The following is an 11,479-nucleotide window of genomic DNA, read 5'->3' as shown; positions in this document are numbered from 1 at the left end:
CTCGTGTACGAAAACTCAAATCACAAGTGTCCGAAGTGATTATAGGTACAAACGGTTGTGGCCACTGCGCTTGAATGTGTTACAACAAACTGAGCTGCTTTACACACAAAGGGCTGACTCAGCTCCACACAGCATCACATTGTGTTAGTTTACAGCTGCTGCAGATGTGTCAAGCTGAGAAGGAAATTGGGGGAAGGCCAGATGGGGGGAGTGAAGGAAAGGAGTGTGTGTGTGTGTGTGTGTGTGTGTGTGTGTGTGTGTAGGTGGGGGGGGGGTTGTTGATTCTTGTGTGGAGTCATCACATGATGAGGAAATGTCTTTTGTCCTGAGATTTGAGATAAGAAAGTTAAAGAGGGTGAATGCAGGATGTGAAGAGAATTCACTGTTAGACTTTTTTTTGCTGGACTGAGCTGACAGAGACAGTTATATATAGACACTATAATTATTTAACAGAGTTAATTAAGATTTAATTGTTTTTAATGATGCTGCAGGAAAGTCTCAGGTTTGATACAAATAAAAACAAGAGAGGAATTAAACAAATGTTAAAGAAATAGAGAGTGAAAGAGAGACAAACAGCAGCATCCTGTCGGGGAGCATGTCAGCACTTGTTGAGGAGGAGGAGGAGGAGGAGGAGGAGGAGGAACCGGACAGCACTGTGATACAGCCGTCAAAATAAAAGCATTGGAAGTGGAGTTGAATTAGTACAGAAAGAAGTTCTAATGGAGAATTATATTTGGTATTAAAAACACACTGAGATTGGTTCATGGTAAAAAATTATAAATGAGTATCTGGTGACTGGATAACTTATACAATACGCACATAAAGGAAGCCCAAATGTGTAGTTTATGAATTTTGTAGTCTGGCTTTGAACATTTTTATGGTGTGTATATTTTTAATTTGCTTTTACAATGTATTTACAAAAACACCAAAACATATACAAGTACATATAATCTATGAAAAACTAATAATGTGAACATTTTTACATTTCTGGCTTACATGATGCAATGGTAATATACATTTTGTTTCCTTTAATTTGCCCATAGTTCACACTGATTCACTAAATCATCGTACATATCTAAACCTATTTTTAATATTTTTTTATTGTTATGTGTCAAATAATTTGTTAATTCAAGTATTTTAGTTAGTAGTTTAATTCATACATATCTATAAATATGTTATTTTAAAGCCTTTGTGATCTTACTATATCAATTTAATCATGTTTTAGGCCAACATGCATTTTAAAATCTAAACATCTTAACAAGAACAAACACAAAAACTTTTATTTCCTCCAATAAAAGCTTCAGGTTGTGGTGGGGTTTTATTTTGAAAACTCCCACCGGATGTCCGCTGCACTTCTTCTACATTGACAAAGAGGGTGTTTAAAGAGGAGGAAACCCGCTCAGACCCTAAAAGCCCGGACAGACACCAGCACAGACAGCAGCACAGACAGCAGCTCCGTTACTCACCTCATCCCCGTCGGTTATTCTTGTTTTGATGGGTTAAAGAAATATTCACGGAGACAATCCAACCGCGGGAAACCTGAAACGAAATGACACAAAGAGTGGACTTTTTATTTTAATCGTCTTGTGATCGCCGGGTCGCATCCCCCGCTTGTGTCGGCCCATTTCATCCCCTCTGATGTCCACCTGTTACCGCCGCTTTCTGACCCGCAGACAGCCTCATCACGGATCGTCACATAGACCAAGTAAGTGCCTTTTTTTTTTTAAATTTAATTATTATTTTAAATTAAATTAAATGTAATTAAATGTAATTGCTGCAGAAGTTAGTTGTGGATGTGACAGCACAGCGTTGCATCATCTGTCCAGCTGTCGGGGAAAAGCACGCACACATTCATTGCTTCTTAAAATAACGTACAGTAACGTTATTACACTTTAGTTTTACCTCTTTTTTTTATTGATATTCGACCTTTTATCGACCATTTTTATGATGTTTATCTCAGTCCCGACTTGAATGGTGCAGAAAAAGTTAGCAACGTCCTTATAAAGCGAAACATTCACACAAATTGAGTTTAAATTATCGATATTTAACAATAATATTTAAATATTAGCAGCACCGGAGACGGAGATGTGTGTCGCGGCGGTTTATCTCTAAAAAAAAACAGTCGTTAAAGTTTGATAAATTGATTGATTTTATCGATTAAACCTGAAGATTTTATAACGTACGGGGCGCGTGTGTGTTCGCGTGTGCGCTTCCTCGTGCTCGGGCGGCACGGATTTGTTTACAAACAGCAGTCTCGTGCTCACGAAGGGGGGCCGGCCACTGCTGCCCCCCAGTGGTCAGAGATATATAATAATATATAATATATAATAGTATATATATATATAATATTATATATCTATATAATGTATAATATATAATATAATATATCTAATATATCTAATATAGGTTGGAGGGTCAGTGAGAACAGAGACAGGAGGAAACAATGGGGCTAAAATTAAAACTTTATATTATAAAATATTTGTTTTTCAATAGTTGTTTAATAATTTAATTTAATATAATTGTTTTATTTAACCACTCTTTTATTTTGTAGTACTTTATGTATTTACATATGTCTGTTTTCTCTACGTGATCCAGGCTACTGCTGAGATGGCCCGTGCGGAGACCATCGAGAGCGCCGGGGAGACTGGAGGAGGAGGAGGAGGAGGAGGAGGAGGAGGAAACAGCCCTCTTCCTCACCACAACACCTGCCGCATGGAGCTGCCTCAGCCCTTCCACACCTGGCCCGGTCTGCTCACCACTACCACCATCACGACCGGCTCTGGGGGTGGCACCGGGGCCCTGCACCTCCACCACCGTCTGCACCCTTTGCAGGCGATCTGTCGGTCGTACCCGCTGCCTTACGCTCACACGGGGGGCCGGGACGAGCCCCTGACTCACCAGCAGTTACCTGCGTTATCGCCATCCCCGACGCCTCCTCCCTCGCTGCTTTGCAATCGGAGGGAAGAGAGAGTTGGAGGAGAGCAGTCAGGTAAGATCACTTTTTATACAGGCAGGATGAAGGGTAGGAAAAAGTGTAGCAGTGGATACAAATCGTTTATTTCTAGTAACAGCAAGTGAGTTGTGGCATGTTGTCATGTAAACCATGTGGGTTAGTTCTCCCTTTGTTTTGACAGACAGGGAAGGGGGGGGTGGGGTGGGTAATGTCACACCAAGATCTTTATCCGAGCACATCAGGCAATCATTTAACCTGCCAGAACGAGCACCAACAGAGCCAGATGTTATGATTTATGGCCGACGCTGGCAGGTTCCCCCCCTGCAGGAACAGGCTGTAGATATAACACGAGCAGCAGTGGATGCAGGTTCTGACGAAACGGTGGACAAGATGTCAGATGTGACTCAGCCACAAGAGCTCAGTTTGCCTTTCAGACCTCCACCCTTAAATAAATATCACAGTTATCAGTTAGCAGGTCACCCGGGGGCTGTATTTCCATTACAGGAGACTGTTGATGGAGGGGGGGCAGTATGAGGAGATGTGTTACAGCTGTCACAAGAACAAACATGTACCTCTGCTGCAGCCTTGTAACCAGCAGGCGACTGTGGCGCCGTATCAGGAAGCTCCACACGGGGACTCGGACAGTAAAACTGCTCAAACCGGTTTTGTTCACCAGACGATGCACGATGAGGTCTGTCTTCTGCTCTATAATGGGTGCGAGGACAGAACATTAAACAACAAACCCTGCTTTGTTTTTACTTGCAGCTGCTTTTTGTGGCTCAGAAAGAGACATTAAAGTGTCCCTGTCACTGTCACATTAAATAAACTGTTCATCAGGACTTAAAACAGGAGAGCTTTGGGTTGAGTGAAGAGGGAGACACGTAAAGGCCCGTAGAAAGGGAAATTCAAGTGGCAGGAAAGGCAGGTTTACATCTGGCACTGTGTTGTGACAGATTTGTAACAATAAACAGACATGTTCCCCACCCCGTCCTCCCCTCCTCCTCCTCCTCCTCCTCCTCCTCTCCTCAGCTGTAGGTCAGCTGTGCATCGTGGGCATGTTCAGACTTGTCCTCTGAGCTCTGGCTGCAGCAGAGAAACAATGTGCAGCACTTCCTCCTCCTCTGAGTGGCTCAGTCACGTTATCTCTGCTTTTATCTCAGGCTTTAACTGTGCATACATTAATGAGGGAGTCAGTTAATTATTCAGTCAGCTGCTAGTTAATCAACTAGTCAGACACTTTGGATAAGTCCACGAGTCTCCTAATAAATCAAATCAAAGACTGTAATTAGCCAGTGAGTCAGTGATTCAGTTATCAGTCACCGATTAAAGTAAATGTGGATTATCAGTGTAACAGTCAGTCAGTAACCAGCAGGTCGGGTTGTTCGAGGGTTATTTAGTTAGTTGGTTGTAATGTCGGGTTGAAGTTTATTTTTCAGTTGTTTGTTTAGTCAGTGTATTGTCTCGGGTTAGTAAAATTAGGGAGTAATCAGCTCACCACAAAGCTCTCTACCCTCCCCTGTTAGTATATCTGGTCTGTTTTGATTTTTAATGCCCCCCCCCCACTACCAAATACCATCATTACCCGGCAACCCAACCACTCTCCTGCCTCTCACATGTAACTGGTCAGGGGATCTCTCTATCACCTTGTCTGGCTGTCAGCCTATTACACAGACAGGTTTATCCCCGGCCCTGCCCCCCCGTCCCCTCCGCCCACCCTATCACCGCTCAGCCCCGCGCTCTTTCGGCCAATCGCGTGGAGACGTCTCCAGGAGTGCTGCCTTAGAGTTACCTTGGCAACAAGCCAGGGTTTTCCATTTGTTTTGTTTTTTCTACCGCTCTCTCTTTTTTCCCTCTGTCTCTCTCTCTCTCTTTTTTCCCTCTGTCTCTCTCTCTCTCTCTCTCTCTGTGTCTGTCTAGTCACCTGCATCTTTAAAGGATCAGTCATAATCTTCCTAGCAAAGCAGATGCTGTGGTTGCCAGGGGTGCCCGTTTCTGTGGTAACTAGAGTTGTGGTTGCCGCGGGCGCTCCGCTATGTGCCTGAGACCTGGGGGATGGGGGGGGGGGTCGTTTTAAAGAAAAAGCTGTGGGCAAAGTAAAAATAATCAGCCAAAATCCCAGAGGTGTGTCATAGAAAGGTTAAAACAGGTTGTCTCTACTCATCTTAAAGAGAGCTGGTGTTTAAAGCTGAGACTAAATATATATATATATAATTAATTAAATTCATATTTCATATATGATGCTTATAATATTATAAAATAGGGTTTAACAGATTTCAGATTGAAGAAACAAAATTAAACTGAATAAATAAAGTGAGAAAACATAAAAAATTATAAATACTTTTTCTGAAACAGTCAGAAATAATTCATTAAAATCTGAAAGAACTGCTTTAACCTGCTTTTCCGTCAGCTTTAACAAAAAACTCTTCTTTATGTTTACATTCAGTAGTTTGAGGACTGTTTGTCGCCCTAAAGCGACCAGACAGACGTTTCAGGTATTTGTCTGTTTGAAAAAACAAACACAAAGTCTGTAAACACACACTTACACACACACACTTACACACACACACACACACACACACACACACACACACACACTCACATAGTACCTCTTCCATACCAGACTTATTAAGCAGATTAAGAGATTATTCTCCCAAGTTCCATGAAGAGGAAAATAAGTCAGTCCATCAGGCTCCTTAAGAAATATATGTGTGTGTGTGTGTGTGTGTGTGTGTGTGTGTGTGTGTGTGTGTGTATGTTTGTGAGTTCGAGAACTAAACAACCCCACTGGTAACCATAGTAACTGTTTTAAGGCCTATTTTTAATGTCAGAGGTCAAAATGGAAGATTAAATGTACATTAACGTCCCTTCCTTCCTTTAAACTTTTCATTTTTTCCACTTTGCAATCAAAAAAATGCATGTGAAAGCAAAAATATTTGTACTTTTATGTTCATCTATCTCTTTATATTACTCCACGTTACCTGTAAAGTCACGTAGATGTTGAACTTGATGGCCTGAAAGGGGGCGACTGAAGATTTCTGATGTTATTGCGTGTGTTTGTGGGTGTGTTTGCTCACTAAATGGCTCTCTGTTGCTCGGCCTGTGTAGCTTGCCCCCTGTGTTACTATGTGTGTACAGATCCCCCCCGACTTGAACCGTCTACATTAATGTGTAAGGAGGCTATTAATGTACGCTGCTTGTTGAGAATCAATTAAGCATAACCAGAGGCCCTGCGTATCCAATAAAGCGCTTCTGTCTCTTCATACATGGACATATTTTTCTGGAGAAAGGCAGACAGAGAGTCAGGGATGAGGAAGAATAATGGTACAAATTAAATGAGTAAAAACGGGGAAATACATAACTTGTTAGTATCTTATTTTCTGAATTTATTTTGCTTTTTCTGCTGCAGACTCGAACAGAGAGGAGCGCCAGGAGGCCTGCAGCTGGCAGGGACCTCTGCCTGACCTGCTGCCCCAGAACGAGCACCCATCCTGGGCTTCCCCGCACCACAGAGCCCCCAGGGAGGAGGCGGTAGAGCGGCTGGAGGTCAGCAGAGTGGCCGACCAGCTGAGGACCATTGGAGATGAATTTAACGCCACAGTTCTCCGCAGAGCGGTAAGCGGAGGAACGGGGCTGCAATTTAAAGTGTCAATCAGTCTGAAATGTTTAGGTGTTGAAATAGAAAGGAGTCAACCTTAAATGAGACCCCTTCAGCAGATATCTACATTAATTAAATAAAGTAAATCAGACTCCTTCAGAGCTGTGTCGACTATATTTAGCTCTGTTGCACTTGTAATGTGTTTTTTCCGCTATGCGTGAGGCTAAATTTGTTTCCATTCGCACAAAAAAGCTGTCACAACAATAGCTGTTATGTTGTCTCTGCTTCCTCGTGTGTAAAATTAGATTTAAAAGACATCAGTGGAAACAGAAGGATACTTTTCAATGCTGACTGTGGGTAAAACATAATAATAAATAATAGAATAAATAGAAACTTCTGAGCGTACAGGTGTTTATTAAGTCGCTTTAGGTGTTTTCTCTCTCTCCAGTTGAGGATGTGTGTGTACAGTGTTTTCTGTGTCCTTGAATACAGTCACATTGATTCTCATCAGTCCGGTGTCTTCTTGCATGGATGAGCATGTGAGTTTGCATGTATGTGTAATTACACGTGTGTGTGTGTGAAGACAGATCAATAGTGTGTGTGTGTGTGTGTGTGTGTGTGTGTGTGTGAATGAATCAATGTCGTGTGTGTGTGCTGTGAGCCAGATTCTCTCTTCCTTCCTTTATCCCCTTTATCCCCCCCTCATGTCACTTTCTTTTTATGGTTTCTCTTTTGTTATTGTTGATCTTTATACACACTAAAGAGTTCCTTCTTCCTGTCTCTGCCCCTTTTTTCTCTTTCACTCTCAAAAACTGGAAAAATTTGAGTATTTTTAGACACTGTATTACTCACAGTCTCTATTCCTTCCTTTCCATTCCACGCTCACTTTGATCTCCCTCTTTCTTTTACAGTTTGCTTCCTCCTCACTCTTGCTCCACCCTTATTAGCACAATAGTTTTTCAGACATTATAATATAAAAACTGTTTCTACCTTGAGGCCAACTAAAAAAGACTCTTAAACATACATTAAAACAACCACTGATGTGATCCTGTTGGTTTTAAAACACACACAGATTAGATGACAGCATTTTCCTCCTCTGCTGTCTCTCACTTTATTGTTATTTCTTTATCTCGCTCGCCCCTCCCTCCCTCCCTCCCTCCCTCCCTCCCTGCACTAGATCGCGTGAGGAGTTGGCAGCAGCTCCCCCCTCCCTTCCTCCTCCTCCCCCATCATACACAGACCACTTCTCTCTCTCTCTCTCTCTCTCTCTCTCGCCATCCCGCCTTATGCACATAAACAAAGATGACGTCACCTTCTCTTGGCTCTGACTCAGACGTGGATTGCACACACACACACACACACACACACACACACACTTTATGAGGGTGTAACATCTCCGTGTGTAGCAGGTTGCTGCCCTCACTGAACTCCTGGTCGGTCGGTCGGCTGCGTGCACGAGAAAAACAGATACTTTATCCTGGAGGGGAAGTGATGTGTGTGTTTATAACCCAGACGAGCTAAAAGCCCAGTCAGACACTTTTTCTAAACGTGCAGTTTGAAACAAAAGGAAGGAGGGATGGCGATTATAAAGGAAGGAGATAGAGAGGGAGGGAGGGGGGGGGGGGTTAACCACAGGCACGTGAGGTTCGGGCAGTTCAGAGTAGCATCCTGAACACAGACACACACTTGTTTATCCTCTTGTTCGAGCTGTACAGAGTGCAGACATGTAGTCTCTCTTTCTCTCAGCTACGTCCTTTTCCCGTTCGCCTTTACACCCCAAATATGACATCATGTATTTTCAAGCTTTTGCCCGTCGAGCCCTCTCTCTTTTTATTTATTCATTAAGTTTTCATCAAGTCAGACTCCAAGTTTCCAACATCTTTGTGGATATCTAAGTGTGTTTCAGCACCTTTTAACTATTTATATTTAACTGTCTTTCCCAGCTGCTGCTCCACAGACACAAATAACATTAACTAGCATGAAGTTGGTAAATTAATTCAGTTTGAGCTGTTTGTAGGGCAATTTGTCAATAAATGCGCATTTTTTAGCATCTTTGCTCATCTAAAAAGGTCAGACACGCACCAATAATCCAACGTGTCTTTATTCTTTTTAGACTGACGTCTCTCTCTTTTCTTTCCCTCGCAGCACGCCGCCCCCCACTGGCAGGACTTGAGAGACGCCTGCCGAGGACTCCTCAACTTCATCACCCAGACCCTTAGCACTCTCTACAGGCTCACGTAGAACGCCGTCTCACCTGCGGCTATCGGTTACCGCGGCGACTTCTCATTCAGGACTCGGCCACGGACCGTCGTGAACACTGTCGTCCGTTTTTTTGAAACCTGGAGGATTAACGCGGCCTGAAATCAAAACATGTTCTTGAACAAAGAGTTTTGGGAGGATGAGATCAGCAGCTGGAGGTGTCGGTGCCGCCTGTGGGCTGGATCAGGGTGCTACCTGTGGAAACCGGGCCCTGCCTGTCTGTCTGCCTGCCTGTCCGTCGGTCAGTCTGCTGGTTCAGACTGCAGCTGACGGACTGACGGTCACTTTCCTACCTGTATATTCTGTAAAATCCCCTCGCTTTTCTCTGTCTTTGTCGGGGGGGGGCAGCTCTTTATGTAGCAGGCGTGACTCAAGTGTGTGTGAGTCAGTGTGTGTGTGTGTGTGTGTGTGTGTGTGTGCGCACATGGCAGATCTGGGTCAAATGGGATAGGTTGCGTATAATGTGATGTTGGGCTTTCAGTACCACAGATGATATGAGACGTGTTTTTCTTCTCTTCCCTTTGATTACATACAATTTTCATCATCATATCTTCTCCTTTCTGACACCATCTGAGTTAAAAAATAATTACATACGATAACAGACACGATTTGACCCTCGTCTGATGTGTGCGTGTTATTGTTGCGTCTTTATTTTGCCCCCCCCACTAATCTTAGAAACTGTGAAACTGGACGCTGTGTTTGCATCGCAGGGAAAAGTCGGGTGTTATTCCAACTATGGAGCAAAAGCACTGAGTGAACCTCTCTCCCAATCTGAAACTGCTTCGTCATACAAACGTGCCTTTCTTTTACTCAGCGCTCTGTTGACGCCTAATCTTTAACATCAGGACAATCAGCTACACGCACACATTCAAACAAATACACACACACACACACTCTTTTGTCACTAAACTCAAGTCACATTCAAAGGATGCAGCTTCAGCGTGGCTTAAGGTCATTTAAGGACAGAAATAGTTTAATCCCCATCGAGCATACACACATTTTGCCGCTGTGCGTCCCCTCCGCGGCGTTCGTGCAGCCAGTGTTGGGAGCTGGCGGGGTCTCTCACGCCCGTGTCGACAGTGTTTATAGTTACTTGATCGTTTGTAAATATTCTTTTGGGAGATGAATCTAACTAATATGAAAATTTGATGGACTTTAAAAAGTACTTATCAAAGCGAGAGTTCACTGTGTTTGGGAGAATCTTTTTGTATTTCTCAGCGAAGTTTTGAATTTAAATCCAGTGGATTTGAGTTAAAGAAAAATATATGATTTGGATCTGACTGAAAAGTATTTGATGCTGTTTGTAAAATGAACCCCTTCGATTATTTTCATTGTAGTTTGGGAGAAAATGTTGATTTGCTCATATTTAGAGCATAATTTATTTTGAAATGTAGCCTTTCTGTAGCTTGTTTTTTTTTTTTTACGTAATGTATTATTTATTTGTTTTCTTACATTCTTTGATCAAAACAATGAATTAAGTTGTACTTTAGTTGTAACTGTAACAGAGATTGAGTAAGAAGGGAGATAAAGCTGAAAGTGGATACATCTCTTGTCCATCGCTCACATTAAAAAACTTATTTTAAACGGTACGTTTTAGAGCAGTTGTTTTATTATAAACAACTTAACTGATATTCCAAATTTAAAACCAGACCGCTGTGTCTTTTGTTAGCTTTGTGTTTGACCCATGAAGCACAAATGGGAACTGAGATGTGAGTATATTACTGAATACCACTCCAGAAACTGAAAGAGATGTATTAGCTTTAGTACCAAAGTACCAAAGCTCTCCCTTTATACTCTAAATATAATATTAAAGCACAAAAAAAAAAAGACAAAATCAGGCATCTCAGACTGTTAGCAATACTCAAAGTTTTTGTTAAACAGCTCAAACTGACTGAACTGAAAACAAACAGTGGAAATGTATGAAACGGTGTTTCTGTGTGATTTTGGACAGCGCTAGTGCTACATGTGGTGCTACACATCCTAAAAATATACATTTATGTAGTCACGTACTTTGAATTCAGTTTTTTTCTGAAATTTTGGCCCTTATTGACCCGTCAGCGTTAAAATGCCTCATAAATTCATACATTCATACATTTCTAACATTTTTGACAGCCTTGATGTATAAAGTCCTAATGATAACTACGCTAGCAGGGTAGACACTCGTTTACTGCTTGTATATTGGTTTGAATAAAGTTCACTACTTTCAAAAGCTTTCAACCTGCAGGCGGAGTGGCGCTCTGAGCACGTGCAGTTGCTCGCTTCCTGGTTGTTGTTGTTTTTGTAAGAGTGCACTTCCCCGGTTCAGGGCTCGCCTCCCTCAATACAATGACGTTTCAGTTTCAGTGTCATCACATGCAGTGTGTATTTGCTGTTTTTCAACTTTTTTCTATTGTAAACTTTCTACATGAATTTTGTACTTTTTTCTTTTTTATACAATAAAAATAAGGAGAACTATATTCAGTTGTTGGGTTGTTTCATTTCTAACGATGCATCTACAGTTTCCACATTATACCTACCATGCGTCTATTCACAGTGTGGTACTAATATAATATAATAGATCTTAATGCTTCCTCCACCATTATAAGCAGCTGCAGGTGCATGAAGCAACATGTGTGTGTTTAGGAATATATATATTAGGTGAGACAAAAATCCCGTTTGGTATCTCATTCCAC

The 11,479-nt window shown here is 42.1% G+C and overlaps 1 protein-coding gene across 1 annotated transcript; it reads left to right on the top strand.

Moving 5' to 3' along the window:
• The first annotated feature begins 1,392 nt into the window (after nt 1-1,392).
• bbc3 (BCL2 binding component 3) lies at nt 1,393-11,263 on the top strand. Its single transcript, XM_051398720.1, has 4 exons — nt 1,393-1,705; nt 2,596-2,989; nt 6,360-6,565; nt 8,694-11,263. The coding sequence occupies exons 2-4, from the start codon at nt 2,608-2,610 to the stop codon at nt 8,787-8,789; spliced, it is 684 nt and encodes a 227-aa protein (XP_051254680.1). The 5' UTR covers nt 1,393-1,705; nt 2,596-2,607; the 3' UTR covers nt 8,790-11,263.
• The last annotated feature ends 216 nt before the right edge of the window (nt 11,264-11,479 follow it).

Source organism: Dicentrarchus labrax, unplaced genomic scaffold, assembly GCF_905237075.1.
Source record: "Dicentrarchus labrax unplaced genomic scaffold, dlabrax2021, whole genome shotgun sequence".
Lineage (NCBI taxonomy): Eukaryota > Metazoa > Chordata > Actinopteri > Moronidae > Dicentrarchus > Dicentrarchus labrax.
Note: the sequence above shows the minus strand (reverse complement) of the source record. Positions and strands in the feature narration are given on the sequence as shown.